Consider the following 14216-nt stretch of genomic DNA (forward strand, 5'->3'; position numbering starts at 1 on the left):
CAATGAAATATTTGGTGAATGGTTAAAAAAGCCGCGTCAGCAAAAATGTTTTCCCGCAAATGATTTATTGGTCAAAATGCCCAAAAATTTGCTAAGCTGCTTATTTGGGATTTAACTTCAGGCTAAATGTGGCTAATAAATGGTTGTGCCCGGGGGGGGGGTTGAGTTGGATTAATAATTTGTCTCCCAAAGCTATATTTAAAAAATTTCATATTTTTGCACATTTCAGCATTTGTTTTGCATGGCTTTCATTTTAAAAATAAATACTTATATATATATTTAAAAACAAAGCTCAGTACAATTTTGGGCTCGATTTCAACGCCAAGGCCATTTATTTTCACGCACAAAATATTCTTTTTATAAAGCTTGCGATAAAGCTGTTGTTAGTGCCGGGCTGCCGCCATGGTAGCATTTACGTCATTTGTTGAAATTTCTTGAAATTTGTTCGGTTACCAAAATTGACAAGAAACTCGTTTCGCCCAATTGGGAAGTTCCCCCCACAAACAACAACATTGAAGCATGCTCCAATTGGCCCCAGCCGGGCTTGACTTGACTGCCGGCCAGTAGCCAGTAGATATTAGCCACTGGCAAATGTTTTCGCAGTTCCGTTTCATGTTCAAGCGTACAAAAGCAATTACTAAATAAATACATCAATTAGAGCGCCAACGCACGGTGACCTACACGACGCCAAGCATCGAGCACTTGTCAAGTGCAGCTGCCAAACACTGCGCAAAAAGAACGGAGTCAAGTTTTATAACTGGCTTGTAGAGGATATTATGATTTGGTCAAGCTTAAAGGATCTCTTCATCAGACTTCCATAAAATGTGTCTGCCATTTAGCACCTTTAAGCCATAAGTCTAAGAGTTAACAGGTTCGTTGCAGCATCCATTTAAATGTTAACAAATTGATTTCAGGCTATTTCGCTCAGTGTACTTAACAGTCACATCAATAAGCTGCAATCGCAGACAGTCGCTAAATGAATTTGCATTCGTAATTAAGGCCATGTGAAGCTGAGATTTTGGGACGTTCTATGAGTTTTGCATTGAATTGAGTTGTCTATGCTCGGGCAGACGCTCACCTGTTGCCCGATCAATCAGATTTAGAGTCGGGCTCGACAAATGCGACCTCAGTTTAATAATAATTTGCCAGCCTAAACGCGTAATTAATGACGCGTTTCTTGTCTTCTCTCACAAATATATTAAACATGTTTATTAACTCGTATTTATTGTTGTTGTTGTTGTTGTTATTGTATTTACGCGTTTAACTGCGCCCGTCGCGCCATCTGTCCAATCTGTCAACTGTTTCGGATCTGCTGGCTCACAATACTCGAAATTATTTCTTATTTTTATACTCTTGATATTTGACAATTTAATTGGCTTAAAGTCAATTATTGTGACGCGAGTCGCGTGTGCCTCTCAAACTGGGCCAGTGGCTGTCTAACTGTGCTGTGGACAATTCAACGAGAGAACTGAGAAATATGTTACGTAAATTCACAATTAATTAATAAATAAATATTCAACTGTGCACTTCAATTTTCAGATGGAACATATATAGTAATCCGATATGCATCAGTTCGGTATTGTATTAAGTGAAGGTTATTTGCTGAATATAAGATTTTCTTTTAAAAACGAAAAAATAGACAATATGACTCTTACATATATATTACATGCATATGTTTCAGCAACATAATAAAAATAACTCGAGAAATAAAGCAAAGTTCAAGCTAAAATCGACTTTTCGACCGATTGTTCCTATAGAAGCTATATGATATAGTGCAGCATTTCAATCCGGCTCGTTATATATAATTCCTTTAAGCAAAACTAGGATCTGCAGCAAGTTTCATAAATATATGTCAGCTGAGAGCCCAGTTCACATAGATAGTTTAACTCAACTCAAATCGCATGTGTTCGTAAGGGCCAGTATTGTGTTTATTAACAAATAGTTGGGCGTTTTTGTTTAAAACATTTATTTTCTGCATTTACTTTACCGTTAAATTTAAACAATATTCAATCTTGTTATGGGCAACTACTACAATACTTAATTGTCTACGCTTGACGCTTAATTCTAATAATTTGCATTAATTACACAGCGTAATTATAATAATAATAATAATAATCATCATCATCGTAATACATCGTAATAATAATCAAACTTTTGCATATTTGTTCATATGGAAATTAAAAACGGAACACAATAAACACACACATACGCACAAACACAGACGCACAGATACACACACACACACACATATACAATTTAATGCTATTTGTAAATGTTTTTTTTCTTTTTACACCTTTTTCAAAATTTGTAGCTTAACTAATTATATTTTGTTTCGTTTTGCTGCTTAAAACTATTTAACTTAAACATTGATTTGATTTTTATTTGAAACGTCTTGAGGTTATAAATTTCATTTTGTTGTTGTTGTTGCTGTTGTTGTTGCAAAGGATTTTATTATAAAATAAAATGTTGAAATATATTTTACAAAAATTTAACTAGGCATCGGAATATTTTATAATTTTTTAGCTTGCTTTTATCGTTCTTTAAATAAACAAATGAAACAACAACACTTGCAGTGTAAAATTGGAAAGTTCCGAAAAAGTTAAGAAAAATTCAACGAAATACACTTATGGAGGGCCTTCTCAGTAACAATACAGTAGCATCAGCCAGCCATCCAGCTCCCAGGCTGGTCTATTTCGAGAACTAAATATATATATATATATTTATATAGAGCTATACATAATAGAAAATAGAGCATACACGGGTTGTTTACAAGGCGGGGGCGCATTTAACATTTAACATTTAAATGCAATTGGGCAAACAGCTTTCACATAATGGGATCCGGGCCCTGACCCTCTAGATCGGATACCTGGCTCTGGTAGTGCAACGCATCCTGATACGCCTTCTTGACGGCCTTGCGCTCCGCCGGCTTGCGCGACTCGACGAGCTTCTGCTGGTCCAGCTGCTTGTCTATGCCCAGTATGTCCAGCTTGTTGGCCGGCAGCCATTGCCAGGTGCGCTTCACATCGAAAAAGAGCACCAGAAAGACGACATCGTCAAGGCAATTCTGACGCAGCGCCAGCACATCCGTTGGTGGCGCCGGCAACGGTACACCATTGTACACAAAACCCTTGGGCGTCTTGGGATCGAGTATAAGCGCCGGATACCACGGGTAGCCACGGCATTTGGCCCAAACCAGCTGCAGTGGCTCCAGCGCCGCCTTTTGGCTGCTGTTGTTGTGCCGTACATGCACCTCACCGGCGACGGCGGCGGCAGTACCCGTCTCCTCCAGCTCGTGGTGCGGCTTGCTTTTGTTGTTATTCGTTAGGGTGCTGTTGCTGGTGGCTGTGGTGGTGCTTCGTCTCGCCTTTATGCTATTTACAAGCGGCGACGCGTTGGGCGTAGCCGAACGCAGTTTGCCCGCCTTGCGCAGCAGGGGCGGCGGCGTCGCCGTCGAGCTGGTCGATTCGCTGAGATTGCTGCGCCGTTTGCCTCTGCCACGGACCGCCGCCATCGCGCCGCCACGTCCCTGCAGCGGTGTGGGTGTGCTGCGTGTCACACGCTGTTTGCCCACGGCATTCGCATCCAGCAGCTCAGCGCTGTTGGGCCCCTCTTCCTCGTCGTCATCATCGTCCTCCTCGTCGTCATCGTCGCTGTCAGAACTGCTGTCGCTGCTGCTGATGGCCATGTTGCCATTGCCGTGCGCATTGTTCAGGCTCGCATGCTGCAGATCCATGGCATCTGTGGTGCACTCCTCCTGCGAGTCGTCGCGCATAGCATTCGCCTTCGTGCTATCCGAGTCGCCCTCCTCGCTGTGCGCATCTCCATCGCTCGCCTCATCGCTGTCAAAATCCGAACAGCTGCCGGACATGCTGAAATCGGAGCAGCTGCTGCACGGACTGCTCGACTGGGAGGGCGCATCGTCGCTTTCACTAACGTCCCGTTGATTGTTCCCTCGGTACACACGAAAGCTGTCTGGAATGCGCTCAAAGGGCAGTGGCTCCGCTGGCGCCAATGCAGGTATTGACGGGTTGGTTGTTGTTGTCAAGGGCGTCGTTGCCGCCGCCGCCGCCGCCGCCGCTGCTGCAGCCGCTGGATTCGGTGACTTCTTTGGTGACGTCGAAGGCAAACGGCGATAGCGAGCCGGCCGCTTAGGCGACTTGGACAGCGCCAGGCCCGCGCCCAAGCTTATACTTAGCTTGTTGCTTATGGACAGCGCGGTAGAGGTTAGACTGGCGCCGGCTGCTCCCACTACGGCTGCGCTCGTGCTGTTGTGTGCCAACGAAAAGCTGCTGGGCGTGGGCGTGGCACTGGCAGCAAGCGATGCATTCAGCGTGCTGGAGGCGGCGGTGGCGGCGGTTGTGGTGGAACTGGAGCTGGCGCTGGTCGATTGTGTGCTAGATGACTGAGAATTGTGGTGCTCTTCCTTGACGGGCGTTGTCAGGGGCTCCGATGGGCGCTTGAGTGCCGCCTGCGCCTTGCGCGTCAACAGAATGGCCGTCCTAGAAGAGTTCAAAAGGTAAATAAGTGAGATACTATGACTTTGAGATACCCTTTAAAGTGTTTTAGCGGGTTTAGTAAACTATTCGGATAAATATCACATTCAATGACCTAATCTTAGTATAATTAATTGATTAAGTTTTCTCATAAGCTAGTAGATATACTGATTCATAAAAATCCAGTTTCTCTTTGGGATGCCCGAAGCATCTTCATTTTGTAAACAACCCAAGAAAAAACCCCGAATGCCCCATAATCTCTGAACTATACCGCCTTGGTTATTCACAGTACCGCTCAAGATTCCACTGTACTTCCCCAATGCTTTAATTTACTTTTCGGGAAGTCCACTTCAGCTCCAAATACATATCAAAATTTATAGCACACGCTGGACTAGCAAGGCAGACAGACAAAAAAAACGGATATGCCCACGTATAATTAGCGAAACCCACCTTCGATTAATGCCCACAGGTGAGCTGCTATTGTTGAGACTCTTGACTGGACTGCAGGGCGGTGTTTGGGCCATGTGGGTGGTATCCTTACTGGCGCCATCGTCGGCCATTGAATCATCATCAGAGTCATCCTCGTCGTCGTCTTCATCATCGTGTTGCTGCGACGGCAGCTCCTGCGATTCGTCCAGATCCATGGCGCTGCTATTGAGACGTTTGCGCGTTCGCTTCTTGGAGGGCTTAAGACGCGTCTCCTCATTGTCATCGTCGCTTTGGGAGTGCGCATGCGAAGAGTACCGCTGCAAAGGATTGGAATTGATTAAATAATTAATTATGACAACCCCAACTCAAATACTTACCGCTGCAAAGCGCGCCTTTTGCAGAGTTTTGCGCATGCGATTGATTTCCAGGCGGATTTGCTTAATCTTCTTGGTGCGATAGCTGGGATTCTTGAGCACCTGCGACTTGTCGGCCAGTATGAGCAGCTTTTGTACCACATCCTCGCTGGGCGGCATCGCCAGCAGCTGTCGCAGCTCCTGCTCCACCTCCCCCTCCACGTGATCCACATGAGCGCGTTGGCCGCGGTCCAGTAATCCATCCCGCTGTAGTTCCTTGCGCAACTGCACAAACAGCGGCGCCGCCTGGTCACGCATGCGTATCCCAGCTCGATAGAATACCGTATCCTTGTTATTGTACGCCAAACAATTCTGTATCATCAGATCGAAGTCCGCCTCCAGCTGCTCCAGTTTAGTGTACTTGCAATCCTTGAGCTTCGTGCGCATGGTGCCCAAATCCATGGGCTGCTTCACAATATCCATATAGTCGGGCACCTCGCTGGTGTCCACCGGCTCCCGGAATATCTCCATAGTGTCGCGTGTCTCCAGCGCATCCAGCAGTTTGCCCAATGCCGATTCCAGTGGATTTAGCTGCAGCATGACCACCTCCTCGGAGATCTTAACAAATGCCACCTTGAGCTTCTCACGTTTGCGCACCAGCTCGCAGAGTAGACGCGCCCGTTCCAGATCCTGCCGCAGACACTGCCAGTACTTGAGCTGCCGGTACAGCTCCTTCGTGTCCGGTGAGCCCTCGATGCCATTGCGCTGGATCACGCCATGATTGTTACCCTGACTCTGCAGCCGCCGCAGCAGCGGCACTCCGTTCCGATAATGCCGCTTTAACGTCCAGTAGGCAATGATGCGATCGAGGAACTCCTTTTTCTTCTGCATGTGCACCATGGCCGCGATCTCGTGCACACGATCCGGCGGTATTGTCGGTATCAGCACTACCGGCGCCGTTGAGCGTTTCTTGGCCAGCGCTTTACGCGCCTCGCGCATCTTCATGCGCGTGTCCTCGAAGTCCGGGACGTTCGTCTTTAGTTTTGCATCTGCGGGCGTATGGGCGTGACAGTAGGCGAACTTCTGCACATGCACAGAGCTATCGTTGTGGCCATCCTTGACCGTGTCCATGGTCATATAGAGGCCCGCCTGCTGCGCACAGGTCACATGGAAGGCGGCATAGCAGCTGTTACGATGGCACTGAATACACGCTCCAAGACCCTTCTCCTTGCACACATAGCAGGTGAGGCGCCAGCGCGCAGCCGGTATGGTCTCGATAGAATCTGGCAGCGATTAAAGCAAAAATAAAACACAAGTTCTTTCAACTTAGACGAGCTGCTTACCAATTGGCTCCAGGAACACTGTGTTGGCGAAGCGCACCTCTGGTATCCACAGCGCACAGACCACATGCGCCCACTGGCCGTGATCCGTTTGCTTGAACGCGCCGCCGGCATTTGGACAGAGCACACAGTTGACCGCTTTGCTGGGCGATTGGAGGCAGCGCCGGCATAGCCACTGGCCTTCCGGTATATAGGGCACGCCATAGCAGTCCTGATGCACCGCCAGGTTGCACATGTCGCAGAAGAGTATCACGTTGGTGTTCTGGCATTCACCATCCAAGCAAATGCAACAGACTGCATCGTCATCCACCTCGACGCCAGTGGGCGTGCCGTTAGCCGCTGCCTGGAAATGAGATTCCTTCTCGAGGCGATCCATTAGCAGCTCCATGGTATCAATGCTGACCGCATTAAGGTTTTGCTGGGCGCGCAGCTCGTTCATGTGCTCCAGCCAAGCGGAATCCTCCTCATCCACATCGTATTCAATCTCGCCATCCAGCTCCTCGGCAGACTTCTCAATGAAGCGATAGTAGGCCAAGGGCCTGGGCGGCGCATCAGGCACATTGTAGTCATCGATTTCGCGGACATTCGCAACGGGCACCTGCACCTGTGCCCACGCTGCATTCTCCTCCAGCGGCGGCGCATCCGCATTCAATATACAGCCGCGCTCCACCAGCTCTGCAAACTCATCATCATCGACTATTGGCAACGGATCATCAATGCCCAGGCGTACACTCTTGCCATCGATGTTAAAGGTGACCGTGCCCTCCTGCTCGTTGTAGGATACCAAGGACTCGGGATTTGTGGTGGTTCTGCCATTGCCGCAGCCGTTTTCGCCCTCGGAGTTGCCACCGCCGCCACTGCCGTTGTCTTTGGGCGTTGAGTGGAGCGCGCGAGATGAGCGCGCCCTTTTTCGATTCGGCTTGAGAACTGGCGTCAGTGGCTGCGGATTGTCGTGGTCGTAGTTGGTAAGATGGCCCTGCAGGCCAACAAGTGTTTTATAGCTGCGATCACAGTCGCGCACCGGGCAGGCGAACGGCGGCTGGGACTGTTTTGATTTCACACCTTTGCAGTACTCCACGACATCAAAGTCGAGTCCCATTGCTGCGTGTGTGTGGCGGTGTACGCGTTGGTATTGGGTTACTGGTGACAAGTGTCTGTGTACGGTGTGCAGTTTCTCATATATACATCTTATTGTTGTTAACGCAACGCGCGCGGTTCGCTTGTTTACCTAGTAATTACAAATTTTTCGCTGGCTTGCGAATTTCTGGCGAATTTTAACAATGTATTTGAGTATTTTGCAGCACCGGTTGGGCCCAGCATGCCTGCTAACTAGCTAACAACACTGCGCAAAACATTCGATATACTCGATTTGTGCACATCGTATACAAAAATATGATCTAAACTGCGCAATTAGAGTAATGCAAATAATTCCAATCTTTTAAAGTAATTTAACTTAGTTGCTTACGCTGCAAGCAAGCTGACAAAATAGCCTTTGCGTGTGCTTATGTTTTGTGTTTTGCAACACTCTAAATAAGAGCAGCTGCAACGAGCACATTTGCTATAAACAAAGCTGCCGGTAAATATATGTCAATTTATTAAATAAAAACAATTGATTTGTATTGCAAGCACATTTCTAATAATAAATAAGCTAAAAATACTCAGTAAATAATAAATAAATATATTTTTGCGCGGGAAAACAGCTGTATTCAGTGTTCGGTAATATCGCTGTAGCAGCGTGGAGTTGCCACTCTTAATTCATCGATAGTTTTCGTGTTTCATATCGATGTTTTTTCAGTTCATATCTCGCTTGTGTTGGGCTGGCGACGCGCTAGTCATTGCCGCCATTTGAAATAAACGGAAAGCAACAAAAGAAGTTTTGATAAATAAACTTTAATTATTTGTTATTTGTGTGTTTGTGTTTAGTGGAAAACAAAAATGGACGACCTACAGGACATAATGCGTTGCATATCCAATCTTCAGGTGGAATTGGAAGCAATACGCAAGGTATGTAAATTCCACTACAGTTGCGTCTGCAACGAATGTCAATGAGATCGCGTCCTCTTCATTTTGCTACTCTGCCAGGCGCACTTCGAGGACCTGGACCAGCTATTTTTCGGCATAACCTCTGCCGTAGCAGAAGTAAAACCTACAGAAATTGTGCCACCCGTACAACTCAGCAGTACCTCCGTAACGCCGCAGCAGACGAAGAAGCGACCCAAGCGTCTGACCTCCCTTGTAGAAGATGATGGCGACGGTAAGTTGTGAAATGATTAAGTGCAGTCGCAAACTCATTTTGGCGCCCCCGTAGAAGAGTCCATTGCCGCCAGCGAGGTCTCACAGCGCCAGAGCGCACGCATGAGCAATTCACAGCTGCTGGCCGTGGCCCAGGAAGAGGATGTGATCAACACTACGGGTACGCTGATGCCACCGCCGCCAGCGCCTGTCACAGCTGCAGCCGAAACCAGCATGAGCACCGGACGTCCGCAGCGTGCCGCCAAATTGCGCACTGAGAGAAAACTTAAGGAGCCACATTTGAATACTAAATTGCGGCGACCCAGCGAGGAGGAGACGGTCAAGATTAAGCTAGAAAGTGAACAGCGCGCCTCGCAGCTGCACAGAATCAGTTCGTCAAGCATTAACCAAGCAGAAGCTGCTCCTGCGGTGGCCGCGCCTAATGAATCACCGGTACCTGCAGAGGAGCGAAAGGTGGAGGTGCCCGAACCGGGCACCACTAACTTCCGTATTAAGGTCAAGCGCGAGAAGCTGAGCGTCGACACCACGGCATCAACGACGGCCACACTGGAAGTCACAAAATCAGTCACGAATGAAACAAGCGTGCTCTCAACAACAGCAGCCAACAACACAACAACCGGAAACGCCAAGAAGGGACGCAAAAAGAAAGAAGCGCACAAGCCCATCAAAGTTGAGCGCTTCAGCGATATTGATAAGAACTTGCCTGTGTCATCGCGCACCCGTCAAGGCAGCAACGGCGCACGCAATTCCCAGGAGTCCCAAGCACCGCCACCACAGGCCTCCATATACGAAGATGCAGTGGATGATGTGCCCAACGCACCTGATACTGCCGGCGCAGTTGCCGCCAATGAAACCGTGACCTTGGCCCATGGAACAGTTGGTGCGGGCATTAACGAGGCCACGTTTGATATGCCCACAACAAATGCCGCAATGCAATTGAGTGACCACATGGCAAGCAATGCCACATTCCAGGTGGATGCCGCCGCCACAGACTCCGAAAAGGACCAATCCATGAAGACAGCACGCGAGGGCAGCATACCCGAAACGACGCAAAATAACAGTCTCATGACCGAAGATGAGTCGGTGCACGAGGCAGCAAAAGCATCGACAATCAATGCAAATCCTGTACCCAAGGTGCCTACATCCATAAAGGGCATCAAGATGCCAGCGCGCACACACGAGCTGTTCAAGTAAGCATCTGTTAGCCAAGTTAGCTGCGATCTGCATGCTCATATTATATTTATATTTCTTTATCAGTCCGTTGCTGCAGAGTCCAGTGAAGATGCGTGTGGAGGCATTCGAGAATGCGGCCAATGCACAAACCAATCTGCGCTCCAAGCGCATCAAGGATGCGGTACGTTTGATCATTACACGTACTCTTTTTATACGTATTATTTGTCTATAAATAAACATTGCTTCTTCTTTAAAGGGCACGACCGGTTCTAGCACAACGCCGCTTATTGGCAAGCTGGCAGCTCCAACGCTGGGACGTTTTCTCACACCAACGCAGAGCTCTAATGCGTTGCCTGTGAACTCAGCACAGCCTAAGAAGGCACCCATGAGCGCCTGCAAGGCCACAGCGCTAATGAAAACAGCGACTGGTACAAATCTAAAATCAACCAATTCGAGCTCCAGCAAAACTTTAACACGTGAGAACAGTGGCGAAGATTTTCGCAAGGGGCTGCATCTATTGGCCGAGGAGCGTAAGAAACAGCGCGAGCAGAAGCATCTGCAGGCGGCACAGCTGCGCGAGGCGAAGGAACGTGAGCGTGCCGAGCGCATGGCCAAGCTGGCCAAGGAGCGCGAGGAGAAACGCATCAAGAAACAGCAGGAAAAGGAGAAACTGGAGCAGCGCAAGCGTTTGGAAATGGAGGAGCTGCAGCGCAAGCTGCTCCAGCAGGAGGAGGCCGAGCGGATCAAGAAACAGGAACGTGAGCTGCTGCAGCAAATGAAGCTGCAACAGCTAAACGCGGCCAAGGCAAAGCAAATGATGCCGCCGCCACCGAAATCAAAATACACATTCGAAATGCTGCACGAGGATGATTCCACCGATGATGAGGGCAAGGTCTCCTACAAGCGGCCACCAGTGCCAAGCTGGAGTCGCTGTAAGCTAACATTCTATATATTCTATATGCCCATACCTACTTGCTAAACCTAATCTCTTACAGCTCATGTGCGCGGCGCTGCGATTTGTTTACAAACTTTTTGCCCCACGGATATCATCGATAGCTTCTTCTCGGTGGCGCCACAAACACCGGATCTGAAGAAGATATTCCCCAACATTGATCCCAGTCATTTGAAGCGCAACTCCAGCGTGCTCTGGTCGACGCCCCCACGCTATTCCGAGTTGCCCAAATATTAGGCATACTTAAGTTTATTTTTTAATATTGCAATCATATATAGCTCTTGTTTATACCGGCAGTTGCCGCATGTTTTTCTTACATTGCTTCAGTTTGTTTCGCTACACAAATTTTTGTACTCAATACTAAATAAATTATGAGAAAATAAACATAAACAAAAGGCAGGCCGGTGGAGAGCGATGCGTCCGCATTGACCGCAAAACGCCTGCTCAATGAATCCCAAAAGTACCGCTTCAGCTTGGACTTCGACATTAATAGCCAGGCGCTAAGAACAGTTAAAGCTGCCAACGTGCTCAATTATGGCCAGTTGTGAGGGTTTCCCCCATTAACAGGTGCCAAACAATAGTAAAAAATCAAATAAATAAGTACGTGTAGAATAAGTGAGGATAGGTAAACAAAAATTTCACTGGTCATGGCCCATGGTTTTTCTGTCATGGCCTGCAGTTCGATTTCGAATATCTTCTTATCAGTTGTTAGTTGCTTGGCTGCCAAATGAGGTGACATGAAAAACGAATACCGCCAACGGATCGTGATCGGCTCCTCTTGTGTTTCGTGCTCAGCTGCGGCTACTTCAACATCTACTCCCACTCCCGCTCCTGCTGTGGGTGTGCGGTGTGCTCATCCAATGCAATTGGATACTCGTGGTAAGCCGCAAACGCAATTGCTGCTCGTGTAATAGACGCTATTTACAGAGAAGCCTCCATAGAAATGGAAAACGACAAAACTTCAGGGTTAGACCTTACAAGTCTACGGTATGCTCAGGGCTAACGACTTTGTCACGATGTTCGCAACGCACAAGAATTTTAAGAAGGTAAAGCCAATTACAACAGCAAAACATTTATTCTTAGAAATGTCATTATTTTATTACTTCTGCAGGGTATCACAGCCTCAGCTCAAAACTATAGGCTACGAAGACTTCTCTCCTACATCATCAAAACTTCAGTAAGTACATCGTATTCGTAGGGTATAGACAAGTCGATAGGTCTATCTCATCTGATTCAATTGCTATTGAAGGGTATCAATCATGTTCATCATGTTACTTTCATTATTTTATTACTATTGTAGGGCATTAACGTGTCGACTAAGCACATAAAGTACAGTTCCTTCTTTCTAGTTTTCATTTTCAATTGCTTTAGCGGCCTTTGTCTTTGTCTACGCCTAATCTTGATCTCGTGCGTTTGCAATTTGCGAGGTAATTGTTGAACACGCTGCTGATTGGAACTTGGCTGGTTGCCGCGCCCCCAACTATAAGGCCGATGGGCGTAGAGAACAGCAATTGAAGCCGGCGGCTTGTTAGTGACGTTTGGGCACACTGCAACTGCAGCGATTAGTGACTAATGTGCTGTTTAGGCCTAACCATTGGCAATTGGCTACAATTGCAATGCGCTGCCTTTTGCCTTTTGCTGTTATTTGGCTAATAACACGCGCAAGTGCAGCGGCTCAATTGGACATATTCGATAAGTTGGCACTTTCAATTGTTGTTGCTGCTGCGACCAGAGTCAATGGCAGGCTACCGAAATTCACCACAGCAGCTCAAGCTAGCGGCTGACGAAACTCACCACCACAAGCTGAGCGCAGCACTCGGCTGACGGCAGCGCGCTCGGTTCGGGTTTCAGTTTTCGTTGAGCCGCTGTGCGTTGAACACCTGTTGACGGTAAAAAGTAAAAGAGAGCAAGCAAGCAGCAAAAGAAGCCAAACACACACTCGAGTGTGCGTGCGTGTGTGTGTGTACGCGTATATTTGTGTCTGTGTGCGTTAATCTATGAAAAGTGAATAACTAAAACGAGCGCAAAGCTGCTGTTGACGTTGCCATATAAATTAAAAATTGAAAGAAGCAGCAGCCGCAAAAGGCAACATGTAAACGGAATTCGAATGAATGATATTTGTGCGCGGCGTTGTCTATCTGTCTGTGTATGTGTGCTTGCGCGTGTGTGTGTGTGTGTGCGAGTGTAGAAAAGCAAAAATACAGCAAGAGCAATAACAACAATAACCAGACAAAAAACAAAACTTTCTTTTTTGCGCTACCTTTTGCCAACGTCTCAAACTGCGTCTTCGTTGTCTTTGTTGTTGTTGCTATTGTTGCAAATTACGTGGTTTTCGCGCTGTGAAATTTGTTGCAAGCAATTTTAATTTGTTTTCGTGCACACATTTTCACTGTTAATTAAAATAAATGCCGCTGCAGCCAAAAGCATAACAAATAAAACGTTGATTAAGCCTAATAACATAACTGCAAGGGCAGACGCCAAACTAATTAGTCCGTACAACTCGTCGCCGGGCTGAAAGACAGCTGCAGCCCTGTTGCCATGCCGGATGCGAGATGCGAACAGTGTTGCCAGCTGTGGCCAGAAATAGCTACAATTACCAGAATTGTCTCCTTTTTTTTTTTTTTAGCACAAATTGGCAATAAACTTGTCATTAAGATGCCAACAAATTGTTCAAATAGTTGACGACCTCTGATAAAAGTGCATAACTTAGCTAGAAAATAGGTGAATTGCGAACACAGGATGCAAAACACATCCAGTTTAAGCAGGCTGCTTTCAGCAGGCGGCGGCTCATTCACAAAAACAAAGTTCTTGCACTAGCTGGATAACCTGTCTCTGTTGAGCAGCTTTTGCCGGTCGCACAGCCTACACATATGTTGGCTATTTCCAATGGGATCGGGCACTAAATTGCCTCAGCTTCAGCTCCAATTCCAGCTGCACCGCCAGCGCCAGCTTCACTATTTACAGTTAGCTGTGCCATTTTGGCGACGCTGCGCATTTGTGCCAATTTTTTTTTTTTGTTTCTGTACAACACTGACAGCTGCTCTGCCCATCAACATTTGCATCTCTCCCCCCCCACTCTGTGCCTCTCTGTCGCACTCGCTCAATTGCTATCTTTAGATTTTGTTTTTCGATAATTTTAAAGCTTTTGCTGCATTCCTTGAAGCCACAAAACCACATTTTTCGCATCCGTCTCTGTCTTCCGTTGGCTGTCAAACGTGCTTCA

The 14216-nt window shown here is 47.3% G+C and overlaps 2 protein-coding genes across 4 annotated transcripts; one reads left to right on the top strand and one right to left on the bottom strand.

Moving 5' to 3' along the window:
• Nucleotides 1–2509: 2509 nt before the first annotated feature.
• LOC115762300 (peregrin) lies at nt 2510–7913 on the bottom strand. 2 transcript variants are annotated; one of them, XR_004017801.1, is made up of 5 exons: nt 6619–7913; nt 5300–6558; nt 4944–5239; nt 2758–4499; nt 2510–2700 (listed from the first exon to the last, which is right to left on the bottom strand). XR_004017801.1 is itself a non-coding variant. In XM_030704467.1 (4 exons), exons 1-4 carry the CDS (start codon nt 7712–7714, stop codon nt 2825–2827), a joined length of 4326 nt encoding a protein of 1441 aa, XP_030560327.1. In that variant the 5' UTR covers nt 7715–7912; the 3' UTR covers nt 2510–2824. The 2 variants fall into 2 exon arrangements, 1 of the variants encoding a protein (XP_030560327.1); XM_030704467.1 differs by having other exon boundaries at nt 2510–4499; nt 6619–7912.
• A 337-nt stretch (nt 7914–8250) lies between these two features.
• Nucleotides 8251–11431, top strand: LOC115762423 (scaffold attachment factor B2). 2 transcript variants are annotated; one of them, XM_030704619.1, is made up of 7 exons: nt 8251–8331; nt 8411–8619; nt 8698–8869; nt 8924–10058; nt 10126–10222; nt 10298–10973; nt 11037–11431. In XM_030704619.1, the coding sequence occupies exons 2-7, from the start codon at nt 8551–8553 to the stop codon at nt 11228–11230; spliced, it is 2343 nt and encodes a 780-aa protein (XP_030560479.1). In that variant the 5' UTR covers nt 8251–8331; nt 8411–8550; the 3' UTR covers nt 11231–11431. The 2 variants fall into 2 exon arrangements, with proteins under 2 accessions (XP_030560479.1, XP_030560478.1); XM_030704618.1 differs by having other exon boundaries at nt 8270–8619.
• Nucleotides 11432–14216: the final 2785 nt, after the last annotated feature.

The sequence above is a fragment of the Drosophila novamexicana genome, unplaced genomic scaffold (genome assembly GCF_003285875.2).
Source record: "Drosophila novamexicana strain 15010-1031.04,08,12 unplaced genomic scaffold, DnovRS2.1 tig00000564-arrow-pilon, whole genome shotgun sequence".
Classification (NCBI taxonomy): domain Eukaryota; kingdom Metazoa; phylum Arthropoda; class Insecta; order Diptera; family Drosophilidae; genus Drosophila; species Drosophila novamexicana.

Excerpts from the sequence above, each read along its gene's own strand:
- LOC115762300 (XM_030704467.1), bottom strand. The coding sequence starts at position 7,714 with ATGGGACTCGACTTTGATGTCGTGGAGTACTGCAAAGGTGTGAAATCA. Across the intron at positions 6,559-6,618 it reads AGTGTTCCTGGAGCCAATTG|ATTCTATCGAGACCATACCG; the intron begins GTAAGCAGCTCG and ends AATCGCTGCCAG. Across the intron at positions 5,240-5,299 it reads AAAAGGCGCGCTTTGCAGCG|CGGTACTCTTCGCATGCGCA; the intron begins GTAAGTATTTGA and ends AATCCTTTGCAG.
- LOC115762423 (XM_030704619.1), top strand. The coding sequence starts at position 8,551 with ATGGACGACCTACAGGACATAATGCGTTGCATATCCAATCTTCAGGTG. Across the intron at positions 8,620-8,697 it reads AATTGGAAGCAATACGCAAG|GCGCACTTCGAGGACCTGGA; the intron begins GTATGTAAATTC and ends CTACTCTGCCAG. Across the intron at positions 8,870-8,923 it reads TGTAGAAGATGATGGCGACG|AAGAGTCCATTGCCGCCAGC; the intron begins GTAAGTTGTGAA and ends GCGCCCCCGTAG.